An 18,497-nucleotide genomic window follows, 5' to 3' on the forward strand; every position below is an offset into this window, starting at 1 on the left:
ATTTGGAAGGGAAAATGCCGTAGTCAATTATAGAAATGTTAAATTCTGTTTTAGAATAAACTTAATACTTCTAATATTTTCAAATATTTGTGTATGCTATTTATTGATGATTGCTCAGGTTGTATGGGTAGAATCTGAATGTGGCAGAAATGATAAAAATGACTTAAAATAAGACTCTTTCAAACTCACTTTGTAATTATTAAGGTTTATTTAAACTATGGCATTTCTAAACATCCTGTTTGAATTCAAGTCTTACAATAAAGCAAATGTCTGCTTTTTTGAACGCCAGTATAAATTTTGATGAAGAAAAAAATAATTCATTCACAGAGTATGTGTGCATGCATGTATGTAAAGCAGAATAATAAAATACTTTGATAAGTAACTGTACTTCATTAGCAATTATAGTAAACCAAAAGTTTAATTGGAGCATACTATAATCACACTACTAATAAATAAAATATATAATGGTTATATATTTAGAAGATGTTCTAAATATATTTTAAATGTGATTCTTTCACAAAAATGTTACACTTAAGATATACTAATAAAGCATGTTTATTAAATAAAGGGCCATATACTTAAAGTATGCAAAGTATACTTGTAGTTGTTCTACAATTAAATGTAGTAGAACAGTTACTACACTTCTAATTGTGATTTTCTACAATTTAATTACAACTAAAGTACATTCGGTACAAAATGAGTTGCTCCAAAATAACAAATAACATGCTTTAAGTGAACTAATATTTAACAAACTTGAAGTATACAGATTATTAGTCTGGCTTCAAGTATGCTAAGATTTAATATACTTAGTATGTTTATTTTTCACAAGGGCCATTCAAGAGGTGAACCCCCCTCTCTTTATTTTAGTAAGGTAATTCATGAACCCCTCTGACATGCACCGCCATATATCCTCAATTCTCATGTGAGAGGACTAGTCGACTTTCAGTCACACAGTAAAAAGTTATATCACATGGATTTTTTTATAATGTTAGCACTTTTATTTTAAAAAACACAACAAACGCATGCAGAGCCAGTGTAGTTATGACAAACTGAAGAGTGTGGCGCTTAAAGAAAACAACAAAATAACAACAAACACCCTGGACTGGAGACAGGGACACAAATTATAATAAAAATAACTAAATACATCAATACATGCCAAAGGGCACCTGTATTCCTATGATAGATAATGCAAATCGATACAAATTAAAAGACAAATGTTTTTTTTCCCCCATTATCTTAAATCTTAAAAGTGTTGTGTGCTCATCACACTAAATAAAACACACCGCAGCCAACAATTTCACAATAAAAACATCAAAACAGAAACATAACCATTCTGCACATCATTAGTCTGCACAAAGAAATTTTAACAAGTTGTTTATTCAAACAGCAGTTTCATGCTACCTGTATATCTTACACACAAAATACAGTTATTGTGCAACCAAGTAGGCGTACCCCAAAATATTATTTAGAAACAAATATTACATCTGAACTCTTACCATTTCTTTACAGCTCAGCTTGATAGCCACAGGGGGTCTGTTTTAGCTCTGAGACAGACCAAGCTTCACTGAGTCTTAGGAAGAGGTCTAAAGTAGGAGCGCACCAATTTATTGGCCGGCCGATTTATCTGTGCCGATTTCCTTAATTTTGGGAGATTGATGACTGGCCGACACTTACATGTGAAGCCGATCTTATCCACCTATCTGATCTACCTCGTCAAACTTGAAGTTCTTCAAGAGTTTGGTGACCAAACGTCCGTATTTCCCGGGACATGTCAGTATTTCACGTCCTCTCCCGGGCGTCCCGGTTTTTTTTAGAAAGTGAGGAAATGTCCTGTTTTTTTTACATTTCCTTCATTGGACCATTAAATTTACAGGCACTAGGGCACTGCGCACGGCGCTGCGTGTGACGTAATCCCTGAGTAATCAGTGCGGGCAGCCCTGTTCTTAATCAGAAGATAGATAGTGTGGCTGTCAGTACGCCAACAACATGCCAAAGCGCAAATGTATGGAGTTTACCAGCTTTTAGAGGCCCCCCCGCTACAGGTAGTCGTGGTTTGGTATTTTTCATTTTCTCTGTGATTGACTTTATAGTATTGACTTCCTTTTCCTTACAGTCCATCCACAGGCTACTGTTCCTGAAAGAAGAGTGTTTCTTTTTCAGGATCTCTGCAAGTTGAGCCTCCTTTGCTCTGACTGAGAGTTTCTTTTCCAAATCCTCTTTTAATTCAGACTTTAAACAGGAGTACAAAGATTTAAATGTTTTAATTTTACTTGAGATATTTGGAAACTGTTTCACAATTGCTGTTCCAAGTACATCATTACACCTAATGTCAAGCTCAGTGAAGTCCTCTAGGACCCTTTGTACTTCCTGAACTAACCCTACACTAATCTGCCGGACCAGTTGAGAAGCTTTGCTACTAAAGCTCGTGAGTGCAAATCAAGACGTAATTTGAAATTTGAACATCTTGTCCGATCTCAGCAGGTTTCTTCAAGCTAACTGTAGCATTATTTGTGGTGGGTATGGTCATCATCATGTTGATGACCATACCCACCACAAATCATCATGGTAATGTTTTGATGGGAACGGTAATGTTTTGATGGGATTACTGGGGTCACTGGCTGGTCCATAACCTACTGAAGTCACTCCTCTGCATCTGAACACATACTCTGTGTTTGGCTTCAGGTCTCTAACTGTGACTTTCTCAGCGTTCGGTTCAATCTTCTCATTCCATTTATCTGCTGTATTCTCACGGACCTCCACAGAGTAGGAGATGACGCTCTCTGCTCCAAACCTGGGAGGAGAAACCTTCAGAGTCACACTGTTGTGGTTGATGTCATCAGCTGTCACAGTTTCAGGCTTTGAAGGAAGCTCATAGTTTGTATTGACAAGGAAGCCGTTTTCATAAAGGTAGATGGTTGAGCCTTTATGGTTATCATCTGTTAACCCGACTGCCAGAAACTTTGTCTTCTGGTTCTCTTTGTTGCCCTCTGCAAAATCAATGAAGAGTTTGACTTTTTCTATAGTTTCTTGTGCTACAATTTCTGAGGCACTCGGGTGTTTCCTTTCTTTCTTTTCTTCAAAGCCTGCACCTTTATTATCTTGTCTGGTTCCTTTCAGGTAGGCTGATAAAGCTGAAAGAAATGGTTCATCTCTTCCCAGAGATGTGAAGACAAAGCACAGAATCTGAGCCTGATCTTTACTCATAACTTCCTTGTAGAGCTGAGTTTCAGACTGGATGAAGATTGTGTTTTTCATCTTCTCTTTGAACAACATTAAGGTGTAGATTTCTTTCTCTTTCTGGTCGATCCACTGGTTCAGAGTTTTACTGTTGCAAAGAGAGGAATGTGTCTCCTCCAGGACCTTTGTCAGTTCAGCCTCCTCTACTACTCCTCCTCTGATTAATGGGAGCTTCTCTGCCAAAGTTTGTTGGAATTCCAGCTTTAACTCAGCGCACAAACCTTTAAAACGATTGAGCTTTTCTCCTAATTGTGAAAATGGTTGTAGAGTTGCTGTTTTTAAGGTGTCATTGCACCTCATTTCAAGCTCAGTGAAGTCCTCCAGGACTCTTTGTACTTCCTGAACTAACCCTGCACTAATCTGAGTGACCAGTTGAGAAGCTTTGCTACTAAAGCTCGTGAGTGGCAACATGAAGACTTTTATTGGTACAGCCTTTTCTCCATCTCTAAGTAGTTCTGGGAGAGATTTATAGGTGTCTATGGCCTCCTGAAAGTTGGTAGGTTTTTTATCTGGGCACACGTCTCCGTGGAATGTACATTTGTAATTTTCCTCCTTTTGGACTTTGGGATCCGTCTTTACATCCCCTTTCATCTCCTCAGCCATCTGAGACATTTTATTGACTACCATTGTCATGTTTCCATGAACCTCTTGATGGTTTTCACCTTCAGAAACGTCCCGGGCGAACACGAAGAAGGCTTGGGCTCCATAAAGAATGCCTGTGACAACATGGGTTGCCGAGCCTTTATCGATAACAGTCGGGTATCTTAAATTTCTAAGATGATACATTGACAACTCTTTGACGTGGGTAGTTGCCTTGTAGGTTATTGTTACTCTGGCCTGACGTTTGGAAGTTTTGTTGTCATCAAGGTATGCCGCAGCTCCTTCATACTTAAACAGTCCAAAGAAGATACTTGCCTTTATTGATAAATTAAGACTTAGTGCAGACGTTTTTTCCTCCAAAGAATCAGAAAGAACCAGGTCCAAATCAGTATGTTTGTGTGGTCTTATCTGAATATGTTTTGTTAGATCATCTTTGTCCCATGGTGATATGTCTGCATGACCAAACAGAGAGAGCAAACGTATGTTTACATCAATAGATAAATGGCTAAAAATCACACTAGCAAATGTATTGTGGCAATTCACCAGTTTCAAAATAAAAACAAATTAATATATGGTATTTGTGTATTAATTTAAAAAAAGAACAAAAATATTAAGTATCCTTACGATTAACATATATGCTACGGATGTCCTTGATTTGGAAAATATATTTTAGTTATTTCTTGGATGTAAAAAAAATTTACTCAGACATACAGTACAAATCTTATTGCAATTAAATAAAGAAAATTATATTCCTTTTTAGTTTGCATTTACTGATTAGGAAAACTCTCCACTGTAGCAAGTATAGAAAAATAGAAGTTTAATTTATATAGTTTATTGTGCAAGAAATATTTAAATAATCTGTAGGCCTAAGCAAAATGTGTAGAAATCCTTCAAGATGATCCTTCAAGACCATACCAAATCAAGAGGCTGGTTGGCTATGTTAGTCAAAGCAGTTTTCGACAAAAATGGGATTCCATGACAGACTATCATCTAAGTGGAGTGACAGGGAAATACGAGACAGATGCTCTAAAAGTAAATAAGTGCAAATTATAAAAGATAGACTTTTTGCATGTAATTTCTTACCAGTAACAATTGTGCCATTGTAGTGGTTGTACAGTGTTCCCAGTGTGAAGGGTCGGCCAAGTGCTGCAAGTTCCAGTACACCAGCAGAATCCATCACTGTCTTAACTGGTCAATCAAAAATAATAAGAAAGTAAATTCTCAGACATGTATTGCGTTGTAGTTCAAATTTTATGTTTCAAATACCTACACAGCTTTGCAACATAGTGTTTGGCCAATAGGATCTTCCTTTACAAAAGTCCAAACCTTTATGTCTCACACACTCAAAGAGACACCAAACATTCAGTGACTGATCCAGATCCGATCCCTACAATACCCAATGGCAATATAATGACATCACTGATAACAGGAAGTGTAATGCTGTGCTGTCTGACCCCCTGACCTAATCAACATGACAGTGTTGATTAGGTCAGACAACGGAGACAGGGTGGTGGTCCCTGAGCTTCCACAGTCACCACACGGCCACAGTGGCACTGAGCTGCGAGGGCCGTTCGAGATTGTTTGCAGCTTGTTTAGTCATTGTTACCGAATTATTGCTTTTTTTTTGTTGCTATTTTTGTTTGGTTTTCCAACTTTAAACACTATTTGAGTGAGTTTGATATGCACTCCACTGGTGTTTCAATCCTCAGTGTGATACTAAGTAGGATTGTCAGAGTCAGAAAATGTTTAGAGCCTCCAGCGTCTCAGTGAATCTTGCAGTTGGGGAGCTTTTGGACTTGCTCAGCAAGTCAGAGAGGCTGTTCCTCTCAGCTTTACACCCCTCCAGTCACATTTCATTTCACTATTCCAGATGGTTTTAAGCTATTATTAAGGTCAGCTGCCATCAAGATCTTGGAGTCATTCCTAGTCTCACCTTTCGCCAGAGGTCATTTTGCTGCATGGAAGACCATATGAAGGGACCAAGGCCCTGGACATTATTATCTCCAGTATAATAGGAATACTTAAATAACTCCACCAATCCTTTGTAGGACTTCATCAAGTACTTTTTTCCATCACCTCAAATAAAGAAGTCCAGTTTCTAAATAAAATGAGTCAATAGCATTTTTCAAAGAACTGACATAGAAATTTGTAGAAGACAACTGCTTACCTTTAAGTAACTTATTTAGCAAAAAAACACTGTAAATACAAAATTATTACACGGAGTCTTTACATAATAGTGTATATGTGTAGTTGTAATGTAAATGTGAATGCTGCATTGAAAGGTTCTCACTAAATTCTGGGGCTCTGTAAGCCCATTCCTGTAAAAACACTGAAGAATATTTTGAGCTACAATATTACTTTGTATTGTAACTCTGTGCGCTTCTAGTTTTCCTCAATACTTTTCTCCTTGATTGCCCTGCCACCATGTCATCCACATACCTTTAATGTATTAGTTTAGCTTTACTAAATTACCACATCCACGCAGGCAGTATCAAAAGAGGAGGAAGGGTGAAGAATATGTTGTAATTTTTCTGCAATATTTGTAAGGAACAAGTATTTTATACAATATTTATTTACCTTGCAATCTTTACTCGGGGTGTAAAATTTACAATGTGTGAACCTTACATACTGTGAACTACACAACATGTAATCGTAAACAGATTATATATTACAATCCTCTGTTGGTGGCTCTGGACAGTACTACAAATGTGCTTGCACACACTTTGCATGTTTTCTGATCAGTGAATCTTCCAGTACATACTTGGTATAATAATAATAATAATACTTTATTTGGATAGCATCTTTTTAAACAAAGGTTAAAATGCTATACATAAAAAAAATCAAGTAAAGTATCATAAATAACACAAGACACACAAGAAGTACAACAAATCAATTAAAATACATAACAAAGTGAGACCAAGTGAAATAGTAAATATTCAAAAGAAATTAAAATAGCATATTCCTGACAGGAAAGTAAAAATAGACTAACACATTTTTGTAAAGACAAACATACAGTATGTACTGCAAAAAAGCATGTATAAAGTACTGCTTAACAGAATAATATGCTGTAGCAGTTAATAGGTCTCGCATTACTATTAGCTTTGATATTTTATTTTCTTCACACTATCTTCCACTTAAGAATGTAATTATTCAAAACGTTTTATCGTATTTGCAACAAAACCTCTTGACGTCCTTAAATGGGCCAAAGATAATTCTGACCAGAGTAATGTTTGTGTGAGAAATACAAGAGCAACAAAAATATATTTGATAACTCCATTCCTTTATGTAAGAATGTTCTCACACACTTCCTAAATATAAGCACAACGTTGGTAATTCAGTGGTAGTTTTGAAATATATATACAGTAAATATTGATCCACCTTGGATTTAAAAAGTCCCTCTGGATTTAGTGTTGTTTACTCATCCCATAATCCTGACAAATCCACCTTTCACTTTTGTTAGGCCATAGTGCCAAAACCACAGTTGAGAGATTTTTTTTATAAAGCTGATTGCTACATTTAGAACAACTTGTACCCTGCCAACTTATCAAAACAACAACAACAACAAAAAATTACCTACCGTAGAAGGAAGAGTGATCGTCTGAAGCTTGACTGGGTTTCTCTACCTTTATGTCTCTTGAACAAACTCCTCCTCTCTAACAGACACACTTTCAAGAACCAATCATGTTGAATTTCAGTGGAAGAGTGTGGCTTCATGTTTGTCAAATAAACAGGTAGGACAACAACTGACTTATTGTGCAACAGAAAATAAAAAGCCTATACAGTGAACCTGCCAGCTTAGCAACTTATTGTGTAACACTTAACTGGAAGTTCACGGTTATGATCTTATTTCAATAGAACTCGTACATTTAGTCAAACATTGGCAAAAACACATGGGTGGAAATCCAGAGCTCCTCAATCTTGAAACCCTACTGAAAAGAAAATTGTATATTAAGTATATCTTAAATATGCTTAATTTTTCTGAAATACATTTTTAGTATGTTATCAAATGAATATACTTAAGATTATATTAAAAATGTAAAATAGGTACACTTTTAGAAACATGCTTCCAGTGCTCTTTATTTTTGGTACACTTTCTAAAAGTATATTCTTTCAAAAATATACTTTAATTTCTAAGTAAAAATATTACTAAAATTATACTTTGGATAATCCTTTTAAACATACGCTTTGAATGCATTTGTAAAAATTTATATTTTAACTGCATATTTTAAAAATATTACAAATTGACAAAATATTACAATTTGTAATATTGCCAGATATTACACAATGACCAAACATATAGAATCAGCAGAGTCCATGTAAAGGAGTTGGTTTTATTTTCAAAAATGAACAACATGCAGATGAAGGATCTGTGTTTTCTGGAGGATGGGGATTTTTATTATGTCAGTTTTGATCCTCCATAATTATCAAGACTCGTAATATTGTGCGAGTAAAAATGGCGAATTTGAAGAGCGTCTCTTCTCCTTCCCGGCTTCACGGTGATGCTGTTCGTCCTTTTATGGCGCTTTTCAAAAAAATCTGAAAGTGTGCACTACCGCCACCACCTGGTCTGGAGTGCGAACTGGAACTAATGCCGTTCACTTATAGATCTTAGATCTGAAAATAGACTGGGTAGAGACAGCTTCCGTGTTTTAGTTAAAAAACTGAAAACAACAGATCATATTCAGATAGATGTACAACTGAAGATACCTTCTGCATTTGCAACATTTATTGTCAAGGGCAAACATTGTTTTTGTTGTAGTGTCACTAAACTGTCAATGTTGGATGTTTTGAGGCATGAACACATTATTTGCTACTTTGTTAAACAACGTTACAATAAGTTCCACTAAAAGGACTATTAAATTTTGTTTATTCTTTGTAATTTTAATAAAATAGTAAAAGATTACTAAGGCACCTAAAAATGCATACTTTATTAGCCTAAAGCAGTAGTGGACAACTCCAGGCCTCGAGGGCTGCAACTGCAACTTTTAGATGTGTCTGGACTCTCTACCATAGACATATATAAATAATTCACTGAAAGAAAAAATATGTCTGTTCTTATAGCAATGACTTGCAAAAGGAATCTGTATATTATTGGTTAGAAGTAACTAAATATGTTTGTTCATGGTTCATCTGATCAGGTTCTAATGAAGTTGAATAAAGCTGTGTTCCTTCTAATCTGTGTAGTTCTAATTTTAATGAAATCTCTCATGTTTTCACATATCTCCATCAGTAAAATAGATTTTTTTAAAATAGCTTAAACTCAACAAAATCTTCATGGAACAAACCTAGCTAAACAGAATACAGTACTGGTAGCAGTTATTACAAAAAGTACGGATGAAATTAAGATCCGCCTTAATTTTTTAACAAGCAAGATAAAAATCCAGTTTCGTCACGTTTTCTCATGTCATCATCTTGAACTGAATAATAATAATAGACAGATGGATAATTGAGGGGGAAATTACAGTGACACGAAGGCATAAAGTTACATAATTTTTAATAGCTTGAAAAAACAGCCCACCAAAACGTTAGCTCAAAAGAAGTTACAAATTCAGCACACCCTTACACTTATCAGGTTGAAAGAATCATTTAAAAAATGTTGCAAAGGACTTAAAAGTGATCAAGGCTCCGTTTTCCAAAAAACATTTTCCAGCATGTAATGTGAAAATATTAAAAACTTTGTCATTTTCTGTTGGATTAATTTATCTCTCTTTCTTCTTGCTCCAGTGTGCCCATCTATTAGGTATCGGTTCAGTTCTAGTTTAAGTTAGTCTTCAGTTTTACTTATTTGTGTTCACAGAGAAGCCTGAGGACGTTTGTCATTCATCTGATTTGGCCAAGGCCTTGTTTGTTTCTTTCAGTTTCCTCAGTCGAGCCACATGTTTCGTCCAGTCCAGTTTGGTTTCTTGTTCATGCCCTAACAGTCGGATTCATTATTCAGTGGGCAGACTACAAAGTGTAGCCACTTTGTAGTCTTTAGCTGACGTAAGATTGTCTGCTTTCAGTGTATGGGCGCACTCACTTACAAACCCACGAGTTAAAATTTATATTTCAGAAGAATTGCCAGGACAAAGTACAGCATCCATTTGGACTCAGTAAATGGTAAGTGTGTCGTTGTTTATTAGACCATTTGAAATGGAACTTGAATGACGACACTGCTGACAGTCTGTGCTATAGTTTGAAAAAGAGTCTTAGTTGTGTCGTACGCTCTCCGTCTCTCACGTTGCTTTTGTTCTCCAAATGTTTGGATTAAATGCTTTTAACATGTTTCATTGGATTCTTTGTAGTGATGTCATTTTCTTCTGTATTGGTCTTTAACAGTACCAAGCATTTATTTTTTGATATTCAATTTAAAAAAAAGATCTAAGATCTGTGAAACTCCGTCTGCAACTGAATCACTGAACTTGAAGTGAACTTCCCTGCCATCTGTACTTTTACTACATGGCGCACTTAAAAATCTGATTACTTTTAGAACTGGGTATATTAGGGTTCTAACTGTGTTACTCTTTACTGAAAACTACAACAAAAAAGAAATTCATTTTGGAATCAACAGATAAAGAAAAAATATTTCCTTGTTCTTTCCTTTGTATTGTTGCTCTTCACCTCCAGTTCAGTTAAGAGTTTTCAAAGATGTTGTGGCTTCCTTGCTTGTTCCAGCGTCACCACATTTACAGTAGACATTCAAATTATATCTTACGTTTGGCTCTAAATCAGAAAATATCGCCTGTTCTTTGTCATCTACAGTCATTTGATGATTTTCCTCATTGTTCCCTGTGCAGTTCAAGACGTAATTTGAAATTTGAACATCTTGTCCGATCTCAGCAGGTTTCTTCAAGCTAACTGTAGCATTGTTTGTGGTACAGTGAGCATGAAGTTCTTCAGGAGGGCTGCACGGTAATGTTTTGATGGGATTACTGGGGTCACTGGCTGGTCCATAACCTACTGAAGTCACTCCTCTGCATCTGAACACATACTCTGTGTTTGGCTTCAGGTCTCTAACTGTGACTTTCTCAGCGTTCGGTTCAATCTTCTCATTCCATTTATCTGCTGTATTCTCACGGACCTCCACAGAGTAGGAGATGACGCTCTCTGCTCCAAACCTGGGAGGAGAAACCTTCAGAGTCACACTGTTGTGGTTGATGTCATCAGCTGTCACAGTTTCAGGCTTTGAAGGAAGCTCATAGTTTGTATTGACAAGGAAGCCGTTTTCATAAAGGTAGATGGTTGAGCCTTTATGGTTATCATCTGTTAACCCGACTGCCAGAAACTTTGTCTTCTGGTTCTCTTTGTTGCCCTCTGCAAAATCAATGAAGAGTTTGACTTTTTCTATAGTTTCTTGTGCTACAATTTCTGAGGCACTCGGGTGTTTCCTTTCTTTCTTTTCTTCAAAGCCTGCACCTTTATTATCTTGTCTGGTTCCTTTCAGGTAGGCTGATAAAGCTGAAAGAAATGGTTCATCTCTTCCCAGAGATGTGAAGACAAAGCACAGAATCTGAGCCTGATCTTTACTCATAACTTCCTTGTAGAGCTGAGTTTCAGACTGGATGAAGATTGTGTTTTTCATCTTCTCTTTGAACAACATTAAGGTGTAGATTTCTTTCTCTTTCTGGTCGATCCACTGGTTCAGAGTTTTACTGTTGCAAAGAGAGGAATGTGTCTCCTCCAGGACCTTTGTCAGTTCAGCCTCCTCTACTACTCCTCCTCTGATTAATGGGAGCTTCTCTGCCAAAGTTTGTTGGAATTCCAGCTTTAACTCAGCGCACAAACCTTTAAAACGATTGAGCTTTTCTCCTAATTGTGAAAATGGTTGTAGAGTTGCTGTTTTTAAGGTGTCATTGCACCTCATTTCAAGCTCAGTGAAGTCCTCCAGAACACTCTGAACTTCCTGAACTAACCCTGCACTAATCTGAGTGACCAGTTTAGAAGCTGATGACTGTAAGCTCGTCAGTGGCAACATAAAGACCGTCATTGGTACAGCCTTCTTAAATAGTGCTGGGAGAGATTTATATGTCTCTACTGCCTCCTCGAAGGTTGTAGGAGTTTTTTCCAGGCAGACATCGCCGAAGAATGTGCAGGAGAACTGATCCACTTTTTTCCGATCTTCATTATCCATCTTTACATCACCTCTGACTTGTCCAGCAAACTTTGGTATTTTTTTGATCATTATCTTTAAGTCACCGTGAATGGCTTGATGGTTTTCATCTTCAGAAACTTCCCGGTCAAATACAAAGAAGGCTTGGGCTCCATAAAGAATACCTGTGACGACATGGGTCGCCAAACCTTTATCGATAACATTGCCATACTTCAGCTTTCCAAGATGATGCATGGACATCTCTTTGAATTGGTTAGTTTCTTTGTACCTCAGCGTTACTCTCGCCTGATGTTTGGAAGACTTGCTTTCATTCAGGTAATTTCCAGATCCTCCGACGCTAACATTGCCACTGAAGATGCTTAGTTTCAATGAAGAAGCATTTACATTGAGTGAGGAGGTTTTACTTTGCAGAGAATCTGAAGTAATTACTTCAAACTCATTAAAGTTCTGATCTCTAACTTGAATGTGTTTGGACAGTGTGTCTTCATCCCAAAGTGTCATCCCTGCATGGGAGATAAAAATAGAAGATCAAGTTACACAATGACCAAAAAAATTCAAAAATATTCAGTTCTATTAAACATATTGATATAAAACAATTAAGTTTGTCTGCTTTCAGAGGATTGAGGCATCCGTAATTTCTACTGTAGGAGCATCTCAACTGTGAGAGCATTTTTTTTAAATACAGAAAATCATATGTTTTGTTTTTTTTAATAACTGGCATTTTATTGCGGAAAGAGTTAGAGCAGAAAAATAGAAGTTATTTGGTACAGTAACCTGTGTTTACATTATAATACGGTGCAGCCACATGTTCCAGCCTTATTCCGAATTGGATTAAAAATTCCCATCATGAACACCCCGCTTTGACAATGTGAAAAATGTTTTTGAGAATGGTTCGTAAGCCTTCTTGGCCATGAGCTTTGGTGTCATCTCATTTACTGTGGAGGCTGCACCGTGGTTGAGCGGAGCGCAGCCACGCTGCAGTGTAAATCAGGGGTGAAGCTGAAACACCTCAGATGATCTTTGATAAGCTTAATTTCTACCAAAAAAAAGAGGTAGAAATTAAGCCATCTAAAGATGTAATGTGGTGTAAATGAATTATTACTGAAATAATAAGAAATAAACAGTTAAGAGTTGGACCATGTGACCTGGTACCGGCTCTACGACCTTTGCTGCATGTCTTCCCCCTCTCTAACAACCTGCTTTCCTGTCTAACCACTGTCAAATAGAGGCCATTAGAGCTGACAAAACATTCAAAAATAATAAGAAAAAACCCCAACACTAAGAGTTGGTCAGTAAGCCTGACATAAATCTAATTGGAATACATCTATAACCTTACATGTGAGCTCTTACCAGTAACAAGTGAGTCGCTCCTCAAATCATACAGCATTCCCAGTCCGAAAGGCCGGCCCAGAGCTGCCACTTCCACAACTCCATCAATGTCCATCTCTCAGTCTGAACTGAAAAAAGGAGTCGAAATGAAAATAAACTTTTATCTTCCCCATTTTAAGTTGGTCAGGTTGTTTCTTACCATTTATGATACCAATAGTCACAAAACAAGGCATTGAAAATGTATTGACTTTTCAGTCAGCACCTACAGCTGCAGTATGTATGCTGCTGCTCACATAGGACATGGTGACAGTTTTAACAAACGTGAGAAAACATTTTCACAAAAGTTACCTGCTCCAGCTTTGAAGCCAACATTATTGGACTATATTGGATATAACAGTGGCCAAGCGCTGCATTTGAATATAAGTGTTGTTGTAGTAATAAATAAATAAATAAAATAAACTGCAGCTTTTATTTGAAGATAAGGCTCTGAAGCACTGACCACTGATTTAAAGGAATCATAGTTCAGCAGGTTACTGCTATAGTAGTGGACATGTCAGAAGCATACAGTTTTCTTCATGCTAGCAGTTAAAGAGGCTAAGCTCTAAACAATATCAATATAAATTTTCTTAAATTGTGAACAGCTGGGGCTGCACAGTGGCGACCTGTCCAGGGTGACCTCTTGCCCGAAACGTTAGCTGGAGATAGACACCAGCACCCCTCCGGACCCCTCTAGGGACAAGGGTGTTAGAAAATGGATGGATGGATGTGAACAGCTGTAAGTACACCTAGTTTTTATTCTACGACAGCTCGATGTGTTCAAACTGCAGCCTGACTAAATGAAAAGTGCAGTATATTTTCTGCCTGAAGCATAAAAAAATGCCTCCAATTTTTAAAATAAGAATTAATGTGTCTTATTTCCAGGTCTTTTGCAAATAAAGCTGGTACCCCTTGGTTCCCAAAATGCAAACAAAGGAACACAGAACAAAAGTGTCCCTCTGTTCTATAATAACAAAGCTGCACAATTTTGGGAAGGCATTGTTTGACTATTTTTGTTTAACACTGCAATATCACTATTGTGTCTGTGTGGGATTCCACTGGAGAAGCTGGGAAATCCTGGCCTTGGTTTTTAAGCTGCAGGCCCCGTGACCAATCACGGGCTAAGGAGATGGATGGGTCAGGAGCTCACTGTGACTCTGCATGGATCTTTTTAAACTTTACATTCTACAGGGTAATCTCATAATTTACATTTGTATTTCAGAAAATAGTAAAGTCATATATTTCAAAGTGCACTTAAGACTCTTCCTGACAAGAATATACAGTGTATGCATGTTATGTCAACACTCTTATATAATCCAGTGTCCTCTGTACTAAATATATGTGAGTATGGAAGGGTTGAAGCATATTGTTTTAAATGTTCAGTTTCAGTCAACATTTGCTTTAAGTAACCGGGTCTTACCTGCACTGTATACACAGCCGTCAAAACGCAGTAATGAGAGTCCAGATAGCTGGCCAGGCAAGATGTTAGCTGCTGAAACATAGTGTAAGATGATTAAATACTTATCTTTATAAATAAAATAAACAATTTTAATCTGCTTTTCTTTTAAAGGTTTTTAAAAGCAACCAGACTGTGAAACGAGATGCAACCACAATTTTTTTTTTTTTACATTTGACATAAATTAGAAAATGAGGTAACATGTTGTTTCGTTGTACTTATAGTAACATAAAACACACATTTTTACCAGAGTAGTTAAAAGAATAATTATAAGAATAAAACCCAAAGAAAATGGTGAGTTATTGTTAATAGAGCCGATTTGAGTTTCACCATTTTCTTAAACGCTAAAGACTGCGTCAAAAATTATAACATTTCCAAAGGCAAAACCTAGTTTTGACAACTAACCAGATGTAGACATTGTTTCTCTTTTGCAACATGTCCTTTGAATTATGCTTTATTATTGTGACGAATTGTGTTTTGTTGTTGGTGAGGATGGACGCGGCTTGGACCCAGGTTGAAGTGAAACCGAAGGGTTAATGAAGGCAATCAAGAAATGAACAGGAATCCAGGGAGCGCAGGTGAGCAGTGAGGGTCAGGGAGCTAGGTCAGACACATCTTATGGAATTTCTATGAGTTTATTGTCTTGCCGTAATACATCAAAGAAATTGCCATAATATTCTGATAATAAAATCTACGTGTGGAAATATATTAATGCATTTCAATGTTCCAAATTTCAGTGGTGTTTAGAAAAAAAATATTTGATGCCATACTTAGCCTAATAAACATTCAGAAAAAAGTCAGTAATTCGTCGCAAAATTACCAAAGTATTCTCTAATGTCCGTGTCTACATATGTGAATAATATTGTCTTATTTCCATGTCGATGGGTCAAACCTTTGTTAATGAAACATTAACATATCCTCATAATATCTAGCCAAAGCCCAAAAAATTACCATATATTTAAACACCACAAAATTCCCATATACTTCTGACATCACCATGTCTATACATGGTCAATGAAATCTTTACACTTATTGATTTTTGTACATTTTGATTTTTGGATATTACTGCAGATGTAAACTTGATAATCTCAGAATGTTTTAATATTTTCCTACAAAATTCTGAATCTTCTATTTATTAATTGGGCTCTGTGTGGTATAAAATGGCGGTTGACTTTTTACTTAAAAACCGTTGAACCTAGGAACTATAAAATATACTTCCTATTTTAAGGATTTCCTCAAGTATGGTTAGGAATTAATTTATTAATTTGTGCGTTATAAAACAGTGTTGAACATTTTACTTTTTTTTTTAAAGCACTGAATGTCTTAACCTCATGGAAAACTGATGCTATTCCATATGTAGGCTTTAGAATCTGGTGATAATTTGGCAATTATTAGACGATTTATGTTTTTATTACAATTTCTTTAAATTTAAGTGACATTGTTAAAAGTACTGTCAAACTTATTTATCGGAAAATATTTACGTGTACATACTTGCGATATGATTGAAATTGTTCCTGTTGCAGACAAGGAGATATGAATTATTTTTCATGACTTATGGATTTTACACCATTTTTTTATAATTAGGGTATTTACTGCTATTGTTTGAAATAGTAGATAACTATTTTTCATTAAAAACCCCATTTCATCTGGGGACATGGACGTATGTTTATATTATTCCATATATAGACGCAGTTATAAAGGTGTTTTCTTCATTGTGTTCTTAGAGCAATGTAAGGGATTTTGTAGGACACTTTTCAGCAACAAGGCATTTTAATGAAGTGAATTCTTTAGTAAAAGTGTACCTTTACTATCAGAACCTCCAAATTGTATTATGTTTTTTACAATAAACATACATATATTTAGCAAACAACACTTTGCTCCAAGATACAACCAATGTTTTATTTAAAGATGTGAACAATGATCTGAGTTAAAGCTTTTGTCACTTTCAAAGTGATGAGGGAAAAATTACATAAAAATACCGTATGAGAATGAGAATGATCGTCAAAGCAGTAAAATCCGCTTCTGATCTCTTAATTTCTCTCATTCAGTGTCAAGTAGTGGAACTTATTCACCAGCAACTTTTCTACCCCCCCCTCATCAGCTCAATTTCTCCACTTTCTTCATTCATCAAGCAATATTTAGGGTCAAAGCCAAAATGTTTTCGATCTAAATCCTCATTTTGTAATGGAGCTCTTTACTCTATGGGGAAGGAGTGAGTGGTGAACATGTTCAAAGTGGCGGGAAGAAAAGCAACCAAAAAACCAAACAGAAAAACAATTTTTTAAAAGATCTGTGTACTACGAGTCAAAATATTGGCTAATTTGTCAATAAATTTAAGCATAAATATGAAGAAATTGTTTCATAGTGAATTTTAAAATGAACTCAATATATAATAAAGTGGTATTTCTCTTAATTAATCCTATACTATGGAAAATCCACCCTACGTGGGCATACCGTGGTAAAATGGACCCTTAAGACTTTTCCTATGTTGGGAGCTATGGTTGCTGATGCTGCTTCAGATGGAAGGTTTAAGGGCTCTCTATAAAAAATTATCTTACCTACATCAAAATGAATAGTCATTGAAGTAGAAGTTTATAAAGCAAATACATGCTCTATTTAACTTGACCTTTAGAACAACTTGTAAATACTTGTTCCCTACTTATCTGACCAAAAAATTTAAATGTACCTACCGTAGAAGGAAGAGTGATCGTCTGAAGCTTGACTGGGTTTCTCTACCTTTATGTCTCTTGAACAAACTCCTCCTCTCTAACAGACACACTTTCAAGAACCAATCATGTTGAATTTCAGTGGAAGAGTGTGGCTTCATGTTTGTCAAATAAACAGGTAGGACAACAACTGACTTATTGTGCAAGAGAAAATTAAAAGCCTATACAGCAAACCTAACTGTACAGATTAGCAACTTATTGTGTAACACTTAACTGGAAGTTCACGGTTATGATCTTATTTCGATAGAACTCGTACACAGGGCCGGCCCAAGCCTCCATGGGGCCCTAAGTGAAATGTGGTTTTGGGGCCCTCTAGTTCTGCTAACAATGTGGACTGGCTGCAATCAGCAGTTCGATCATTAGCTCATTCACACACCTGCTATAAACTTATTGCGTCTCTGGCAGTGCTGTTTACATTATATACATGTATATTAATATACATTTATTGGCCAACTGATTTATCGACCAGTTAATTTCTGGGCGCCGATTTCCTGTTTTTGGGGGATTGTGATTGGCTGATGCTTACATATGAAGTCCATCTTATCTTCTAATCTTATTTTCATCAGCAAAGGTTTATAAATCAGCCTCTGTCCTCTTCTGCTCTGCAGTGAGAGGTTTGACTGACAGACTGACCCACCAGGTCAAGTCTGAACGTTTACAGTTAACAATATTCACCTCACTGTTGCCAACTCAGCGACTTTCTTCTATATTTAGCGACATTTCAGACAAAAAAATGTATATCAGCCAAAATCAAAATTGGCAGGTCAGGCTTTTTAAAGATTGGTAACTGAGGATCGGACAGAAAACTGCAATCGTGCAGCCCTACTTAAGATGGAATACATACACACATATTCATGGCATTCTATGATTAAAATGATTTCTCTTAAGCGTAACTGTTTGTAAAAAATTTGGGGGCTGTGTCGTTTCCTGACCAAAACGCGACAAACGTAAATAAACGGATTAGAAAAATGTCTCTTTCTCTATGATCTCTTCAAAACAATAATAATTCTTTGTATGTGAAGGA

General features: G+C 36.3%; 2 protein-coding genes across 3 annotated transcripts; both read right to left on the minus strand.

The window, feature by feature from the left end:
- Positions 1-2,529: 2,529 nt before the first annotated feature.
- On the minus strand, positions 2,530-7,532 carry LOC114149933 (neoverrucotoxin subunit alpha-like). Its single transcript, XM_028026057.1, has 3 exons — positions 7,415-7,532; positions 4,921-5,025; positions 2,530-4,289 (listed from the first exon to the last, which is right to left on the minus strand). Exons 2-3 carry the CDS (start codon positions 5,012-5,014, stop codon positions 2,530-2,532), a joined length of 1,854 nt encoding a protein of 617 aa, XP_027881858.1. The 5' UTR covers positions 5,015-5,025; positions 7,415-7,532.
- A 1,782-nt stretch (positions 7,533-9,314) lies between these two features.
- On the minus strand, positions 9,315-17,492 carry LOC114149056 (neoverrucotoxin subunit alpha-like). Of its 2 annotated transcripts, none has more exons than XM_028024609.1 (4): positions 17,438-17,492; positions 14,712-14,780; positions 13,277-13,383; positions 9,315-12,429 (listed from the first exon to the last, which is right to left on the minus strand). In XM_028024609.1, exons 3-4 carry the CDS (start codon positions 13,368-13,370, stop codon positions 10,445-10,447), a joined length of 2,079 nt encoding a protein of 692 aa, XP_027880410.1. In that variant the 5' UTR covers positions 13,371-13,383; positions 14,712-14,780; positions 17,438-17,492; the 3' UTR covers positions 9,315-10,444. The 2 variants fall into 2 exon arrangements, with proteins under 2 accessions (XP_027880410.1, XP_027880409.1); XM_028024608.1 differs by having other exon boundaries at positions 14,712-14,783; positions 17,438-17,491.
- Positions 17,493-18,497: the final 1,005 nt, after the last annotated feature.

The sequence above is a fragment of the Xiphophorus couchianus genome, chromosome 8 (genome assembly GCF_001444195.1).
Source record: "Xiphophorus couchianus chromosome 8, X_couchianus-1.0, whole genome shotgun sequence".
NCBI classification, from domain to species: Eukaryota; Metazoa; Chordata; class Actinopteri; order Cyprinodontiformes; family Poeciliidae; genus Xiphophorus; species Xiphophorus couchianus.